The sequence below is a fragment of the Capra hircus genome, chromosome 5, assembly GCF_001704415.2.
Source record: "Capra hircus breed San Clemente chromosome 5, ASM170441v1, whole genome shotgun sequence".
NCBI classification, from domain to species: domain Eukaryota; kingdom Metazoa; phylum Chordata; class Mammalia; order Artiodactyla; family Bovidae; genus Capra; species Capra hircus.
In genome coordinates this window covers 35,530,348-35,545,121 of record NC_030812.1, presented here as the reverse complement: position 1 = coordinate 35,545,121, position 14,774 = coordinate 35,530,348, and the positions used below count along the sequence as shown (strand labels likewise).

General features: G+C 39.5%; 1 protein-coding gene across 2 annotated transcripts in view; it reads left to right on the top strand.

The window, feature by feature from the left end:
• Window positions 1-5,775, top strand: part of TMEM117 (transmembrane protein 117) — a 590,052-nt gene extending 584,277 nt beyond the window's left edge. For both annotated transcript variants that reach the window (XM_018047901.1, XM_018047902.1), the window contains one exon: window positions 4,026-5,775. In XM_018047901.1, the coding sequence (XP_017903390.1) occupies window positions 4,026-4,672 (647 nt within the window). In that variant the 3' untranslated portion in view covers window positions 4,673-5,775. The remainder of the gene's footprint in view (window positions 1-4,025) is intronic.

Sequence of the window (14,774 nt, the reverse complement as noted above, 5' to 3'; positions counted from 1 at the left end):
CCACCTGATATGAAGAGTTGATTTATTGGAAAATACCCTGATGCTGAGAAAGATTGAGGGCAGGAAGAGAAGGGGATGACAGAGGAGGGGATGGTTGGGTGGCATCACTGACTCAATGGACATGAATTTGAGCAAACTTAGGGAGAAGGAAATGGCAACCCACTCCAGTATTCTTGCCTGGAGAATCCCAGAGACAGAGGAGCCTAATGGGCTGCTGTCTATGGGGTTGCACAGAGTCAGACACGACTGAAGTGACTTAGCAGCAGCAGCAGCAGGGAGATAGTAAAGGACAGGAAAGCCTGGCATGCCACAGTACATGGGGTCACAAAGAGTCGGACATAACCGAGTAACTGAATAATAACACCGGTTATTATTATATTATTTATATATTATTAATTATATTATAATTATATTATATTACTATATTATTATTATTTCACAGCACAAGAAATTGAATTTACATAGTTAACAAATAGAAGGGTTTGGAGGGAGAGGACAGAATCATAGAACTGGAAGGCATCTATTTCTGTTAACTCAATTTGAAACTAAAATCGTTGAGATCTGGAGAGGTTAAACGCATTACCCACATTGTACTATTTGATCTCCGTCTGCTGGTGTCCAGGCTGCAGTTTTTGTCCCTAGGATTCCCTTCTCACAAATCAGTAAAGATGTGTTAGAGCAGAGTGATGGTATCCATGTCAGGCAACACATTCTGGACACCAGGTCACTTGAGAAGTGACATAACATGATTCTTTAATGTGAATGTTTAGTGGTCAGGCTGACCCAGCACCATTCAACTTGGGTAGAGAAAATAATTTGAAAGTATGAAAAAAAGCTCTTTCTATCTGCAGAGTTCCTTCAGTTTGATCACTGTACATTCACTACCACTTTTTTCCCTGATTTTTTTTTCCTTTTACTGTTATTCACTGAGCATCTTCTAGCTACCAGAAAAGCACCCTTCTCTAAGCTCCATGAGCATTCCTCTTTTTCCTTTCTGATTCTGTGGTGCTGCTTATGTATAATTTCTGACATCATTACCCTAGAAACAGAAACCCCATATGGGAGACTGCTCTATTCATGAGTTGATAAATGTGATCTAAGCAGGGTTTTTCCAAGGGGCCTTTGTGAGCTCAGATAGTAAAGAATCTACCTGCAGCGTAGGAGACCCAGGGTTTCCTCCATTGGTCAGGGGGGAATACCTTCTCCAGTATTCTTGCCAGGAGAATTCCATGGATAGAGGAGCCTGTTGAGCTACAATCCAAAGGGTTGGAAAGATTCAGGCATGACTGAGAAATTAGCACTTTTTTCACTTTGTGAGTCAAAAAGTTGATGGTCAGTCATACAGTTTCAAGGACCTCTTCCCCTCCCCATAGCTTCATAACCGATGTCATTTACAAAAGGAGAATAAGTATGGATCTCCTACAACAGAGAAGGACCCAAAACCCCTCTCCTAACTGCTCCAATCCGGAGAAGGCAATGGCACCCCACTCCAGTACTCTTGCCTGGAAAATCCCATGGATGGAGGAACCTGGTCGGCTGCAGTCCATGGGCTCGCAAAGAGTTGGACATGACTGAGCGACTTCACTTTCCCTTTTCACTTTGCTGCATTGGAGAAGGAAATGGCAACCCACTCCAGTGTTCTTGCCTGGAGAATCCCAGGGATGGGGGAGCCTGGTGGGCTGCCATCTATGGGGTCACACAGAGTCGGACATGACTGAAGTGACTTAGCAGCAGCAGCAGCAGCAACTGCTTCAATCACGAAAGCTACAAACTTAGTGCCTCCATGACTCTGAATGAGAATCCCTGAACTTTTCATATCACCGGTCCCTCATTTTGCTATGCCTTCTTTTCCTATGATAGTCTCCATTCTTTCCCTTCTCTCTGCCCCCTCTCTTCCACATTAGCTGATCTTTTTCTGTACATTATTCTATCTGCAGCATAATAAAAACATATACTAAAAGAAGCAGAACATTCTCCAAACTGTTCCCTGTCCTTTTCTTTCGCTACCTCATGAATTGCTACTTCCTTCAAAATTCTTTCTGCAGAAGTTAGCACTCAGTTTTTAGTCCATTTTCTCAATGTCTTTAGCGTTTGTATTACTCCTTTGATACCTCTTAGATGTGGCCTCTTATTATTATTATTTATCTGTTGATGTCTCTCTTCTGTTTTCTCCCATAAGATGTAAGTTCCTTCCTTGAAGGCAGTGACATATACCCTCAGGATCTACTAAGGTATCCTCCACAGAGTCTATTATGAATACAATAAATATCTGGCAATGATGCCTGCCTTTGTATTTGGTGGAATTTCTCTGGCTTGAGCTTTCTTGATTTATTTTACGGTTGATTCTGTTTTCATTTTGAAGATACAAGAGGGCAGGAGTGGCTTGAACTTAACAGTACAAGGTGTTATAAGCATCTTTTCATATCTGGAGATGTCTCCAGTGTCCCCAGTTTAATTTATAGTTTGGGTGTGCCAAATTAATCATTCAGGCAAGAATTCTTATTACAAATATTATAAACCCTGTATAGTTGAATGATTTTAGGACAGGCAGTTATAATTTCTGTTCCTGTGGTTTAAATAAATTCTCTTCATACAGAAGTTGTACCTTTCCATGCAAATGAAGACATTATCGTGACTTAGGCAAGGCTTTGATGATAATAATAGTGACAATTACTGAGTTCCTATTATATAGCAAACATTGTACTTAGTATATAATAATCTCATGAAATGTTAACCGCTTTAATAAGTACTGCTACTTTCTGCTTGTAAAGAAATTGGAGTTTGGAGAATTTAAGCAACTAACTCAAGTTAATGTAGCTAGTGGGTTTTGGGATCCAGACAAGGGTTTGGGAAAGCCTTCATATTTGCACATTATAGGAGCTTGAAAATGTGTAATGATGATGATAAAATATTTTCCTAACCTCCTTTCCTCCACCGAAGGTCATATTTAAGCTATGTGTTCTATTGAAGTATGTATTACAAAATACGTGTTTACCAGTTTTAGTTTAAGATGTTTTCCCAAGATCCTAGCTGTCATGTGAGGCTGTAATTTAATAATGTTCAATATAATTATTTTTAAATACAAAATAATTTTGACATTATATATAATAATTATAACTAAAGCTTTTAGAATCTGTAAATATATCACATTATTTGCTATAGCATACTATGAGGTGTTACTAAGCTAACACTTCATACTGTAAAATTTGGAATGAATTATAATAAAAATTGTAATGGAATATAGTATCCCTTCAAAGTTTTTCCACATTATTTCCATTTAAAGATGCAAAGATTTCACTAGATAATATGTCTCTAAATAATATCTTATTTATATAGGACTTTTAAATCCTACAAAGAAGTCATAGTGGTTATAGTCTCTCCAAATCATATCTTCTAAAGATTTGGTTATATTTATATGTCTGATGAATGAATTCTGTTCAATGAGAATTTGATGCAATTATTTTTAAAGTCTTGAAATGAATGCTCAAGGATTATTGATCTAAACCACATTGACTAATAGTTTAATCAACAGGTCACCAACAAACAGCAATGTGAATTCAATTGATGCACTTTTGTGCTTACATTGCAAAATGATTTATTTCTTTTCCAGACATAATTATAAAACCATAAGAGATATTCAATCATATGTTGGACTTTTCTAAGAATTTTATTAGAACTTGTTTTTAAACCTTAATTGAAATGTTCTAGAGAATAACCTACATGAAACCCAATTAGAGTATAGTGGTGGTGCCTTAGAAGCCAGGAGACTTTGTCTAGTTAAGTGTAAATACCATAAATTACTGGCTCTGGGATCAAGAGTTACATTTTCACATGCTTAACATCCATTTAGTAAATTCCCTTTGCCAATTGACTTAATGGCAGCATAGTACTCTCAAAAAATTGTTGACATGTCTAAAACATTAACAGTTTATGCTATAATACCATTATCTCCATTTTATAGGAGAAAACCCTATTGCAGTTTTATCAGTCTTTGACTAATACACAGTATTTCTTTTTTAATGCAGGCAAATGGTTTAACTATGGAATTATCTTTCTCGTCTTGATTTTGGATCTTAATATGTGGAAGAATCAGATATTTTATAAGCCTCATGAATATGGACAATATATTGGCCCAGGACAGAAGATATATACAGTCAAAGACTCAGAGAGTCTAAAGGATTTGAACAGAACCAAGCTATCCTGGGAATGGCGGTCCAACCACACCAACCCTCGGACTAATAAAACTTATGTTGAGGGAGACATGTTCCTCCACAGCAGGTTCATAGGGGCAAGCCTCGATGTCAAGTGTCTGGCTTTTGTTCCAAGTTTAATAGCTTTTGTGTGGTTTGGATTCTTCATTTGGTTCTTTGGAAGGTTTTTGAAAAATGAGCAAGGCATGGAGAATCAAGACAAAACTTACACTCGCATGAGAAGGAAATCTCCCTCAGAACACAGCAAGGACATGGGAATCACAAGAGAAAACACCCAGGCCTCGGTGGAAGACCCACTGAATGACCCCGCCTTGGTGTGCATCAGGTCTGACTTCAATGAGATCGTCTACAAGTCTTCCCACCTAACATCGGAGAACTTGAGCTCGCACTTGAATGAATCAGCCAGCACCGCTGAGGGTGACGGGGATCCAGCGACTTCTAAAAGTACACCGACAAACTAGATCCACTTTTGGGGAAAGCACAAAGAGCAGCCTTGAGTGTAACTTTCAGAAGTTAGTCTTTCCTTTCGTAAATGTGAGGTTTACATAGCGTTAGGTAAAGAAATACAAATGATGCCACAACGGTGCTCAACATGCTTTTTCTAGGACTCATTGTTTTCTATTTGTATTATTATGATACCTGTGCCTACAGTATATCTAACAGTCCTCTAGAGATTGCTTTTCACAGTTGCACAAGCTATTTACTGACTTTACAGCCTACTAGATTAGCTGGTTACCCGCGTATCCAATGTTCAACCATAGTGGTGCCTTGAGACATTAAACTTTTTAACTGTACCAGAAATGAAGCGTGGAACAGTTCTCTAACCTACTTCACATGGGTTATTTTTTTGTATACAATTATTTTCATCTCCACTTGATGTCTGAGCAGGAAACAGATATAGCCAAGATGTGGTTCAGAAAGTATGTCTCACTTTCTTATTCAGCAGTGGAGTTGGTGACTTTGACAGAGAAGCATAGTTGCAGAGAAGCATAGTGATTACCTTTGAATTTTTATTGGCTTCCTGCCAAATACAAATACAGATGCAGAATTCAGTAATAGGAGAACGCCAATCCAGCATGGGTCACTACTTGTGAAATGTGACTTTCTCCAACCAGTAATTGCAATTAGATGATAATACATAATTATGTTTTCCTAATTACAGATAAATTGCTACCTGATTAAAAATCCTGCCCTTCACCTTTGGGACCAAAGGTTGAGAGGCACAGTTAGGTAAACTCTGAAGTTTATTGGCATTGACACAAAGCCCTAGAAAACCAAGGAACTGAAGTTTTAATCATGTGAGGGTTGTGCAGCCTACCATCTACAATATTTGTACATCTTTCTGTAAATATGGCTCTGGACAGTGAAAACTGAAAAACATATGCCAACTCTGAGCCGGGGAACACCTCTAAAAATCATGCCATGGAACTTTGTGAGGTAGAAAAGAAGACGCGCATGAAAAAGTCTGTTTATTGGCTTCTTTTGTGTGTGTGTTTTTGTGTTGTTTTCTTTTTTTTAAGAACTAAACATCGTACATTAATAAATCAGAATTATACATCAGTAATTATGTGATCTAGTTTTTTGTTTACAATAGAAGGATCAATTGTATCTTAATTTAACAACAGCACCCCCCGCCTTTTTTTTAACTCAAAGCCAGGCAAGCTAAGAAATGGGACAATCCCAGCTTGCTTTTAATTTTGTTCCATAAATTGTGGTTACATGTTTCTTGAGAGGGTTGGGGAAGATTCACTTTTAAGGCAAAATTATTTTCTTGTCACATACCAACATAGCTCTATTTTGTCTTTATGATTTTTTAAAACCTCTCTTGTTTTGATCTCTCTGCTTTTAAGCTTGCTGCATGTTGAAATTAGCATGCATAATAGAACTATGCATTTATCTGTCACTTGAGAGTCAGCTTTAATAAACATCTTTCTACCATTGTTTGCTCAGCAATTGGAACCATGCCCCTGCTGTTTCTTTTACCTTTAATAGCATGCATGGGGTACTTAGGAACATAAATATCTCTGACACTAAAATTGCAGAGATCAAGCTCACTATGGTAACCCATTGCCCCTTCTGTGCAAAGGAACTTACCACATTATCCCTGATATGTAAGAACATTGGCCATTACCAAATCTCCATAGCATGGAGCATTCAACTTTTGGCTCTGGGACAAGTAGATAATGCCATTTAAGACTATATTTTTACTTTTTCTGAAAATCATTGTCTTGTAGAATGAGGAAGGAATTGATTTAGAAAGTGGGTGTTATTATCCGTATGTAGTCCTTATTAAAATATTATTTGAGGATCTTTACATGGCTCTTAAAGAAGAAGTACTTCATGAAGGAATCTTGTCAGCAGAGATAAGATAAAAAACAAACCAATCCATCAACCTTAGAGCACTATGCTTAGGTGATTTAGGGGGTTTCCTGGAGAAACTGGATATCAGCTGATATGAAAATATGTCTTTAGAGTTTCCATGAATTTTAGTATCAAATGGAATAATTTCCAAGGATGACATTTTATTTTATTTTATTTTCAAGGATGACATTTTAATAGTCAAACCAGATTCAAGCCTTCAAAGGCTTCCAGTATTCAGTTGTATAGACCACTCTGGACCTTGTCATCTGCACATGGGTCTCCCTCCTTCTGCTACCCCTTTTGTTGTATTGTACATTCCGTTTGTACCTATTCCAACTAAAGGTTAGGAAATGAATTAAACTCAAAGTCAAAATCACACCCATCCATGCTTAGTCTCAGATCTGGACTTATATGTCACTGGGTTATGACTCCACAGAGCTTTATGAATACCAAAACTTTTGGACTATCAAGGACACTTAAAAAATGTGTAGTAAATTCAGAAAATGGAGAGTTAAAAGAAGAGGATTAAAAATTACTAACCAAAATTCTAAAGAAAGCATAACACATGTGATGACTTAATTGCTGTGATGCTTAAGGACTATAAACAATTATATTTCTACTGTTCAGTAATTATAGTATTTTCTTCTGTGCAGTGTAGAAATTGTACTAATTTGACATGATTTTAGTATCCTGTATCATTGAGTACTTCATTAGCAGTTTAAATGGAAAATTAAATAAACACTCGAATTTATGCCTTATAATATATTCCTAGACATAAATCTTATCATCACATACCCATTTAAATCATATAACCACAGTCAGTTATCTCATCTCCCTGTGGTGGCTCCTTATTGTGTTCACTTATCTTCTTGCACATATCTAAGATCATCAGCGAATCCTATTAGAAATGTTAAGAATTATTTCTTCATTTATTCTGAGTCCTCAGACACAAAATCCCCTGTCACCTTGATAGCATCAGATTTCACATGTAGTGTCCAGTGGCACTACCTCTGACAAGACAACAGAAGGTTGTTCAACACAGACATTCATATCTGAAAGTAAGAGTCGATAGCACTGTCATATCTCATGACCGGGCTCTACGAGCAATTCTGTTACACTCTTTGGCTGTCTTATGCGTCCCATGCATTCACGCTAAGTCGCTTCAGTCATGTCTGACTCTCTGCAACGCTATTGACTACAGCCCATCAGGCTCCTCTGTCCATGTGGATTCTCCAGGCAAGAATACTGGAGTGGGTTTCCTTGTCCTCCTCCAGGGGATCTTGCCAATCCAAGGACTGAACCCGCATCTCCTGTGTATCCTGCTTTGCAAGCAAATTCTTTACTGTTGAGCGACTGGGGAAGATAGTTTGTGATGCCAACTGTATTACCTGACAGCCAGAATCTCAGCACCCTACCATATCTTAACACTTAGTTGTCGTCACTGCAAACTGACACCTCACTCTTGCGTTATTGTTGTTGTTCAGTCACTAAGTTGTTTCCGACTCTTTGTGACTGTGGACTGTAGCCTGCCAGTCTCCTCTGTCCATGGGATTTCCCAGTCAAGAATACTGGTGTGGGTAGCCTATTTCCTTCTCCAGGGAAAGCATCCTGACCCAGAGATCAAACCCCCATCTCCTGCACTGAAAGGCAGATTATTTACCTCTGAGCCACCAGGGAAGCCCTCGTTCTTGGGTGCTGCTGCTATTAAGTTGCTTCAGTCATGTCCAAGTCTGTGCGACCCCGTAGATGGCAGCCCACCAGGCTCCTCCACCCCTGGGATTCTCCAGGCAAAAACACTGGAGTGGGTTGCCATTTCCTTTTCCAGTGCTTGAAAGTGAAAAGTGAAAGTGAAGTCGCTCAGCCATGTCCAACTTTTCGCAACCCCATGGACTGCAGCCGACCAGGTCCCTCCATCCATGGGATTTTCCAGGCAAGAGTACAGGAGTGGGGTGCCATTGCCTTCTCCCATTCTCAGGTATGCAACCCCAATCTGGGTATTGTGCTTTTATAGACTTTTCTCTCTCAGGTGGAGATGTGACTTCCTACACTCTCTGGTCTGATTTCCCCCAGCTTTGTTCTACAGAACTAAACTCCATCCACGCTCTACCATCTGCCTAACCTTCTCTTTCTGCTATAAATATCCATGTCATTTTCCAATTATCTTCAACAAGAGTGACTTGTAAGCCACAAATGCTACATCTCAACTTCTCTAATTGTTCAGTTATAGTACAGCCTGGTCCAGCCTGAACAGTCAGACACGAGCCGAAGAGTCAGACACGACTGAGCAACTTCACTTTCACTCTATCTGGCCTGATTTCCCCCAGCTTTGTTCTGCAGAGCCAAACTCTATGATCTATTAACCACTCTGCCCTTAGGAAGGAGAGAGCAACTGAATTAGTTCTGCAACAGATAAACTGGCACTTTTCTTCTTTATCCCTATTTTTATTTTTAAACATGTTTGTGTACATGCGGTTGTGATTGAGAACAAACATAGATAAGAGCCCCAAGGTCAGGCACCTTGCACGTTCAGGCTGGACCAGGCTATACTATAATTGAACAATTAGAGAAGTTGAGATGTAGCATTTGTGGCTTACAAGTCACTCTTGTTGAAGATAATTGGAAAATGACATGGATATTTATAACAGAAAGAGAAGGTTAGGCAGATGGTAGAGCGTGGATGGAAACGCAGCAAGGAAGTCTTGGAAACGAAAAATGGCAGATTTAGTGCACATGGGCCTTGAAACTTCAGGGAATGGAGGGTGGTTGTTGTCAAAGGAACTTCAATATGAAGTTATCATGAGGGCAGTACTCCTGCCTGTTAGTCAGGAGACTCAAAAAGATATTGAATACAACTGAGGGGGTGACCCAAAAGGTTGGATGGTTTCCTAAGCATCCTTACACTCAAATGATGCCGCATCTGCCCCAGGGAGTGTGGTGAGACCCAAAAGTGGGGGTATGAGACCTTGGAAACAAACTACAGACATAGGTGTTGGTGGAGGGGACAACACGAGATGAGAAGGACGAGATCAACATGTAACAGTTGAAAGACTGCAGCTTCCTTGATGAGAGATCAGACAGGAGGGCAATGTCTGTAGTGTATTATTAGCATATAAAAGCTGACATCTTGTGAACAAAAATATCTTGCAGATCCTTTGGGATAGACATTCTGAAAATTTTTAGTGAGAAACACTAAAAAACGTTAGGTAGTATTATTACTATTTTAACATATGTAAAATACCAGATTTTGAGCGTAAAATACCACTGATTTTGAGTGTGAATTATCAGTTACTTTATTTCAGAGAATATGAAACACATCTAATATATTTCATAGGCTTATTTCTAAGCTCTGTCTTCTAACATAATTTTTCATAAGGTTTCAAGTTTTTTAACACAACGTAATTTTACTGCTAGCTTTTTTAAGGGCTTAACCTGCATGATTGAGAAAGACCACTATAATTTACAGTTGAGAACTACAGTAATAAAACAGATTTATAGATGTTCCTTATCTTAAATATTTTGTTCTATCTAGATCTTTGTTCATTCTTCATATCCATATTAAACCATTTTGATTATTTTCTATGTGCAAACTATTGCATTTAATCCTCCCATTAACCATTAAGAGTAAGTATGGACTCCATAGACTGTAGCCCTCCAGGCTCTTCTGTCCATGGATTCTCCAGAGAAGAATACTCTAGTGGGTTGCCACTTCCTCCTCTAGGGGATCTTCCCGACCCAGGGATTGAAGCTGTATCTCCTGCATTGGAAGGTGGATTCTTTACCACTGAACCACCTGGGAAGCCTAATTAATCTCATAGATGATGAAATAGGTTCAGAGAGGTTTATTAACTGGGCCAAGATAATAAAGCTAGCAAATACAGAGTTACGATTTGAACCCAAATTTGCCTGAATCCAAAGCCCCATTATTTTCCATTACAATCCTTCATAAAGATCCATCGAAACTAGAGTATCTTTCAAACAGGATCTTTGGTGAGGATGACCTGAGAAGCAGTTGTAAGACCATAATATGCATGCTTTCTAGCAATTCTTATCTCTCAAGAATCTAAATTAAATAATTTCAAACAGCTGTCTGGAAGCAATTTGCAAGTTAAATCATATGATTGAAACAGGTAAGTTTGAATGAAATGGCATTTATTGCCAGGTGTTCTGATTTAAGCTACATTTATAGAACCACAACACAGATTTGTCCTAATACAATCTCCAACATTGGAACTGGTTTCTTGCATGGTTTCCTTTCCTGGTTTGAAAGGAAAGAATGGACCTCTGCATGTTTTAAATGAACCCTCAGGCAGATGCCAGAGTAATAATATATAGTTATGAATATTTAAACTATAAAAAGTGCTTAGTGATTGGCCAGTTTTAAAAAGCATAATTTGAACATGGACTCTGGAAACAACCATATTTTGAAGTAATCATCCATAATTTATCATTTAAAGTCTTTACCAAGGTGAGTAAGCTATATTGTGATAAATAAGCACTGATCTTGAAAATATGACCCTTGAACACTATGAACTTTAGTTTCTAATCCATAAAGTGGGAAGAGCTCACAGAGTTTTTGAAAAGAATAAGCTTAGACTGCACGTGAACACATCCTGTGAACAGCAACAAGCCGTGCAGGTGGCAGGTAATGTCCCAGGCCTGAGGTTCAGGTCCCTCCAGTGCTCATCTTCCAAGGGAGCTCGGGGGCTTGCCTTCACCAGCAGCTCCACACAGCATTGAATGTGGTTAGCCTGTTTGTTCCAAGTTTTCTGTCTCTCTGTAATGGTTTTGAACTCTGCAAACTGCAATGTAATCCCTTTTCACTTTTAACAGAAGTTCAGATTCCTTAGTTTGGAGCAAGTGGCTAAATTGTCTGAAATCAATGACCATAATCCCTTGGAGCTGCTGAGCCAAACTTATTCCTCAAGGTTTCCTCTGCTCTAGAGTTCTTCAATTATTTCCTTCCTTTTATGATTGCTTTACTAGCTTCTCCTATCAGGACTTTCTCATCGTGCCAGTAATCCACCACCTTTCATAAATCCTGAAGTGAAAGGGCTTGTGTCCTCACATTTAGACAAGAGCCAACACGCGCACACCTGAGCCCCTGCCCTTCAGCATCTTCCAAGTGTATTAGGATGCAGTCGAGGTAGCCATTTCTGAATCAGGGTGTTGCTCCAGCCTTGCCTTTCAGAAAAAGCCCCAACTGCATAGCCCATGGCATTAAGGCGATGCTTCGGCCAAGCCGTGGTGCTTCAAAGAATGATATTTAAAAACAGGATTTTTGTTTTCCATTCAGCTTAGAGACATTTGCCTTGAATACATTATTTTATCTGGATAGTTCAGTTGACTTCAATCTAACCAACATGAGAAAAGATTTGTACTTAAAAATCACTCTTGAATGAAACAAAATGTGTAAGATGGGAGAAAAAGCAATGGCCAAATCGAGAAAGACAACTCTAACAATTACTATTGACAATGATGAAATTACTATAAAACTATCTTTGAACAAATCATAATGTTCCTGAATTTTTTGAGCAATATTTAGAGTTTCAAAGATGCCAGAAAGCCGCCAGATTCTGCCATTTACGTATCCAAATGGTCTCCGGTGGGAATAGATTGCATTCACTTTGTATCTCACAGGCTTTGTCTCCTACTGTCTGTCATTATCACAGACTGCCACACAGAGATCTCATCGCCTCTCCCCAGGATAGCTGCAGTGTTCTTCCCAATGCTTGCCTTTATCCAGTGTAATCATTTTCCACACATTAATGAAACAATCTTTCTAAATCTGGTCATATTTACTTTACCTTTTCAGTGACCACTTATTGCTCAGTTAATAGTTTTTAATATTATTGTGCACAAATGCAAATTCCCTATGCCTACACATAATAGGATTTCATTTCTTCCTCATGTTACAACTGAATCAGATGTCCACTGAGTGGCCTTCCATTCAGCCATTTGGGGATCCAGACATATTCCAACAATGGTTCCTTGACTCTAGAGTTTTCTGTGTATTTAAAAAATGACGTCTGGTGAGAAAAGAGAGGTGAGGAAAATCTCACAGTAGGCTGTAGGGACAGACCTAGAAGTGCCCTACATCACATCACTTTCAGCATGTGTGTGCTCAGTCACTCTATGTGTCCAACTCTTTCTGACCCTGTAGACTATAACCCACCAGGCTCCTCCATCCATGGGATTTCCCAGCCAACAGTACTGCAGGGGGTTGCCAATTCCTCCTCCAGGGGATCTTGCTGACTTAGGGATTGAACCCACATCTTCTGCCTGCATCTCCTGAATTGGCAGGCAAATTCTTTACCACTTGAGCCACCTGAGAAGCGCGTGCCCTTGGCCAAAATTCTGTTTCAGGGTCTGCCTAACCACAGGGGATTCTAGGAAACACCTTTAGCTCCCTGTTTACAAAGGACAGGGACAATTTTTATAATTTCTAGTTGGAGAAGCATTTACAAAATGTAAACCCAGTCATGTCTCACATCTAGGAGTTCAACCTCAGTGGCTTTAGGATAGAACTGCCACTGAGCTGAGTTTTTAAAGTTCCATAGGTGACTGTCTCACAAACATCAATTCAGGGATCATTGCTAAAGTGCAGAATTCGCTCTGGCACTAAAGACTGTCTCTGACTTCCATGCCCACAGGGTTCTGATCATCCATCCATGTTTAACTACTTACTACTCCCCTAGTGAGCCTCCATATCACTTAACCCTGCTATTGTCAGTGTCTCCCGTTTGAAATACCCTTTTCCACCATGCCCCTAGGATTAACTCAAGTATCATCTCTTTAAGGCTTTCTTCACCTTCCAAACTGAAAATGACTATCCATGCATGACCCACTTTCATCTAGCAAAGTGTCTTTAACATTCTCTTTCTTTATAGGTTTGCATATCTGAATCTACTATTCCATTATAAAGTCCTTGATCTTGCATATAGCAATGACTTGAGGTAAAATTTGACTGAATAGCTATATAGTGAAGCAGTGTACTTGTACTTAGAACTGTCTCATTTGAGTAGCATAATATTCTCAAATTCTCTGACCCCCTTGATGATAAATGTTGTAAGGGAATGGACTCAGCCAAACAATTTATTTAAGTTAGGTGGGAAATAGGATAAATTTTTGCATTTGATCTGGGGAGTGAGGGGTATACTAGCCAGGGCTCTCTAGAGAAACAGAACCAATAGAACATAGATTTAGAAGATGTACAGATATGCACATATAGATATGAAGATTTATTACAAGGAATTACCTCAAAAGATGGTGCAGGCAAAGAAGGTCCACAGCTGCTCTCTGCAAGCTGGAGACCCAGAAAAGTGGTGATGTAATTCAGAGCTCTAAGGCCTGAGAACCAGTGGAACTGATGCCACAAATCTCAGTATGAGGGCAGGAGAAGATGAGATGAGACGTTCAATCTCAATCAGCAAAGCAGGAAAGGAGAAGCGGACTGCTCCTTCCTCTGACTTTCCATTCTCTTCAAGCCCTAAATAGATTGCATGGTAGCAAACCCTAGGCAACCATGGCCCTGGGTTTCCCTATTGGCTCAGTGTTAAAGAATCCACCTGCCAATTCAGGAGACACAGGTTTGACCCCTGGGGTGGAAAGATCTCTGAGAGAGGGAAATGGCAACCCACTCTTGTCTGGAAAATCCCATAGGAACCTGGTGGGCTCCTGTCCATGGGGTTGTAAAAACGATTAAACTTAGTGACTGAACAATAGCAACAATGCATGGCCCCTCAAATTGACACATAAAATTAACCAAAATCTCATTGAAATGGAGTGTCACAATCGAGCCAGAAAATGTGTACAAATTCTTCCTTAGGTAAAGGAGACTCAAGATAGGTGCTGAGAACCAAACCAGGACAAAGCATGAGAGGCAATTAAAACAAAGAGCAGCCAATCAGCATGGCAACTGGAAGTCCATGTTCCAGTCCATGAGACGGAGGTTCTATATCCCCACCTGAATAGTCAGTTGCTTCTGCTACAGACTAGATGGGTGAGTTTACTGTGATTGATTGCATAGGCTGTGACATGATGACTGACCATGTATTCTGAGATACTGGTTTTCAAAGAAAGGAAGTACACTACCTCATTCTATGTAGCACTGTGAGTAGTTCACAGCTCTCTGCAGACCCAAAGCACTCAGGGCATCCACGGGAAGGAACCACAGAGTGAAGAGAGATGATGAAACAGATTTGC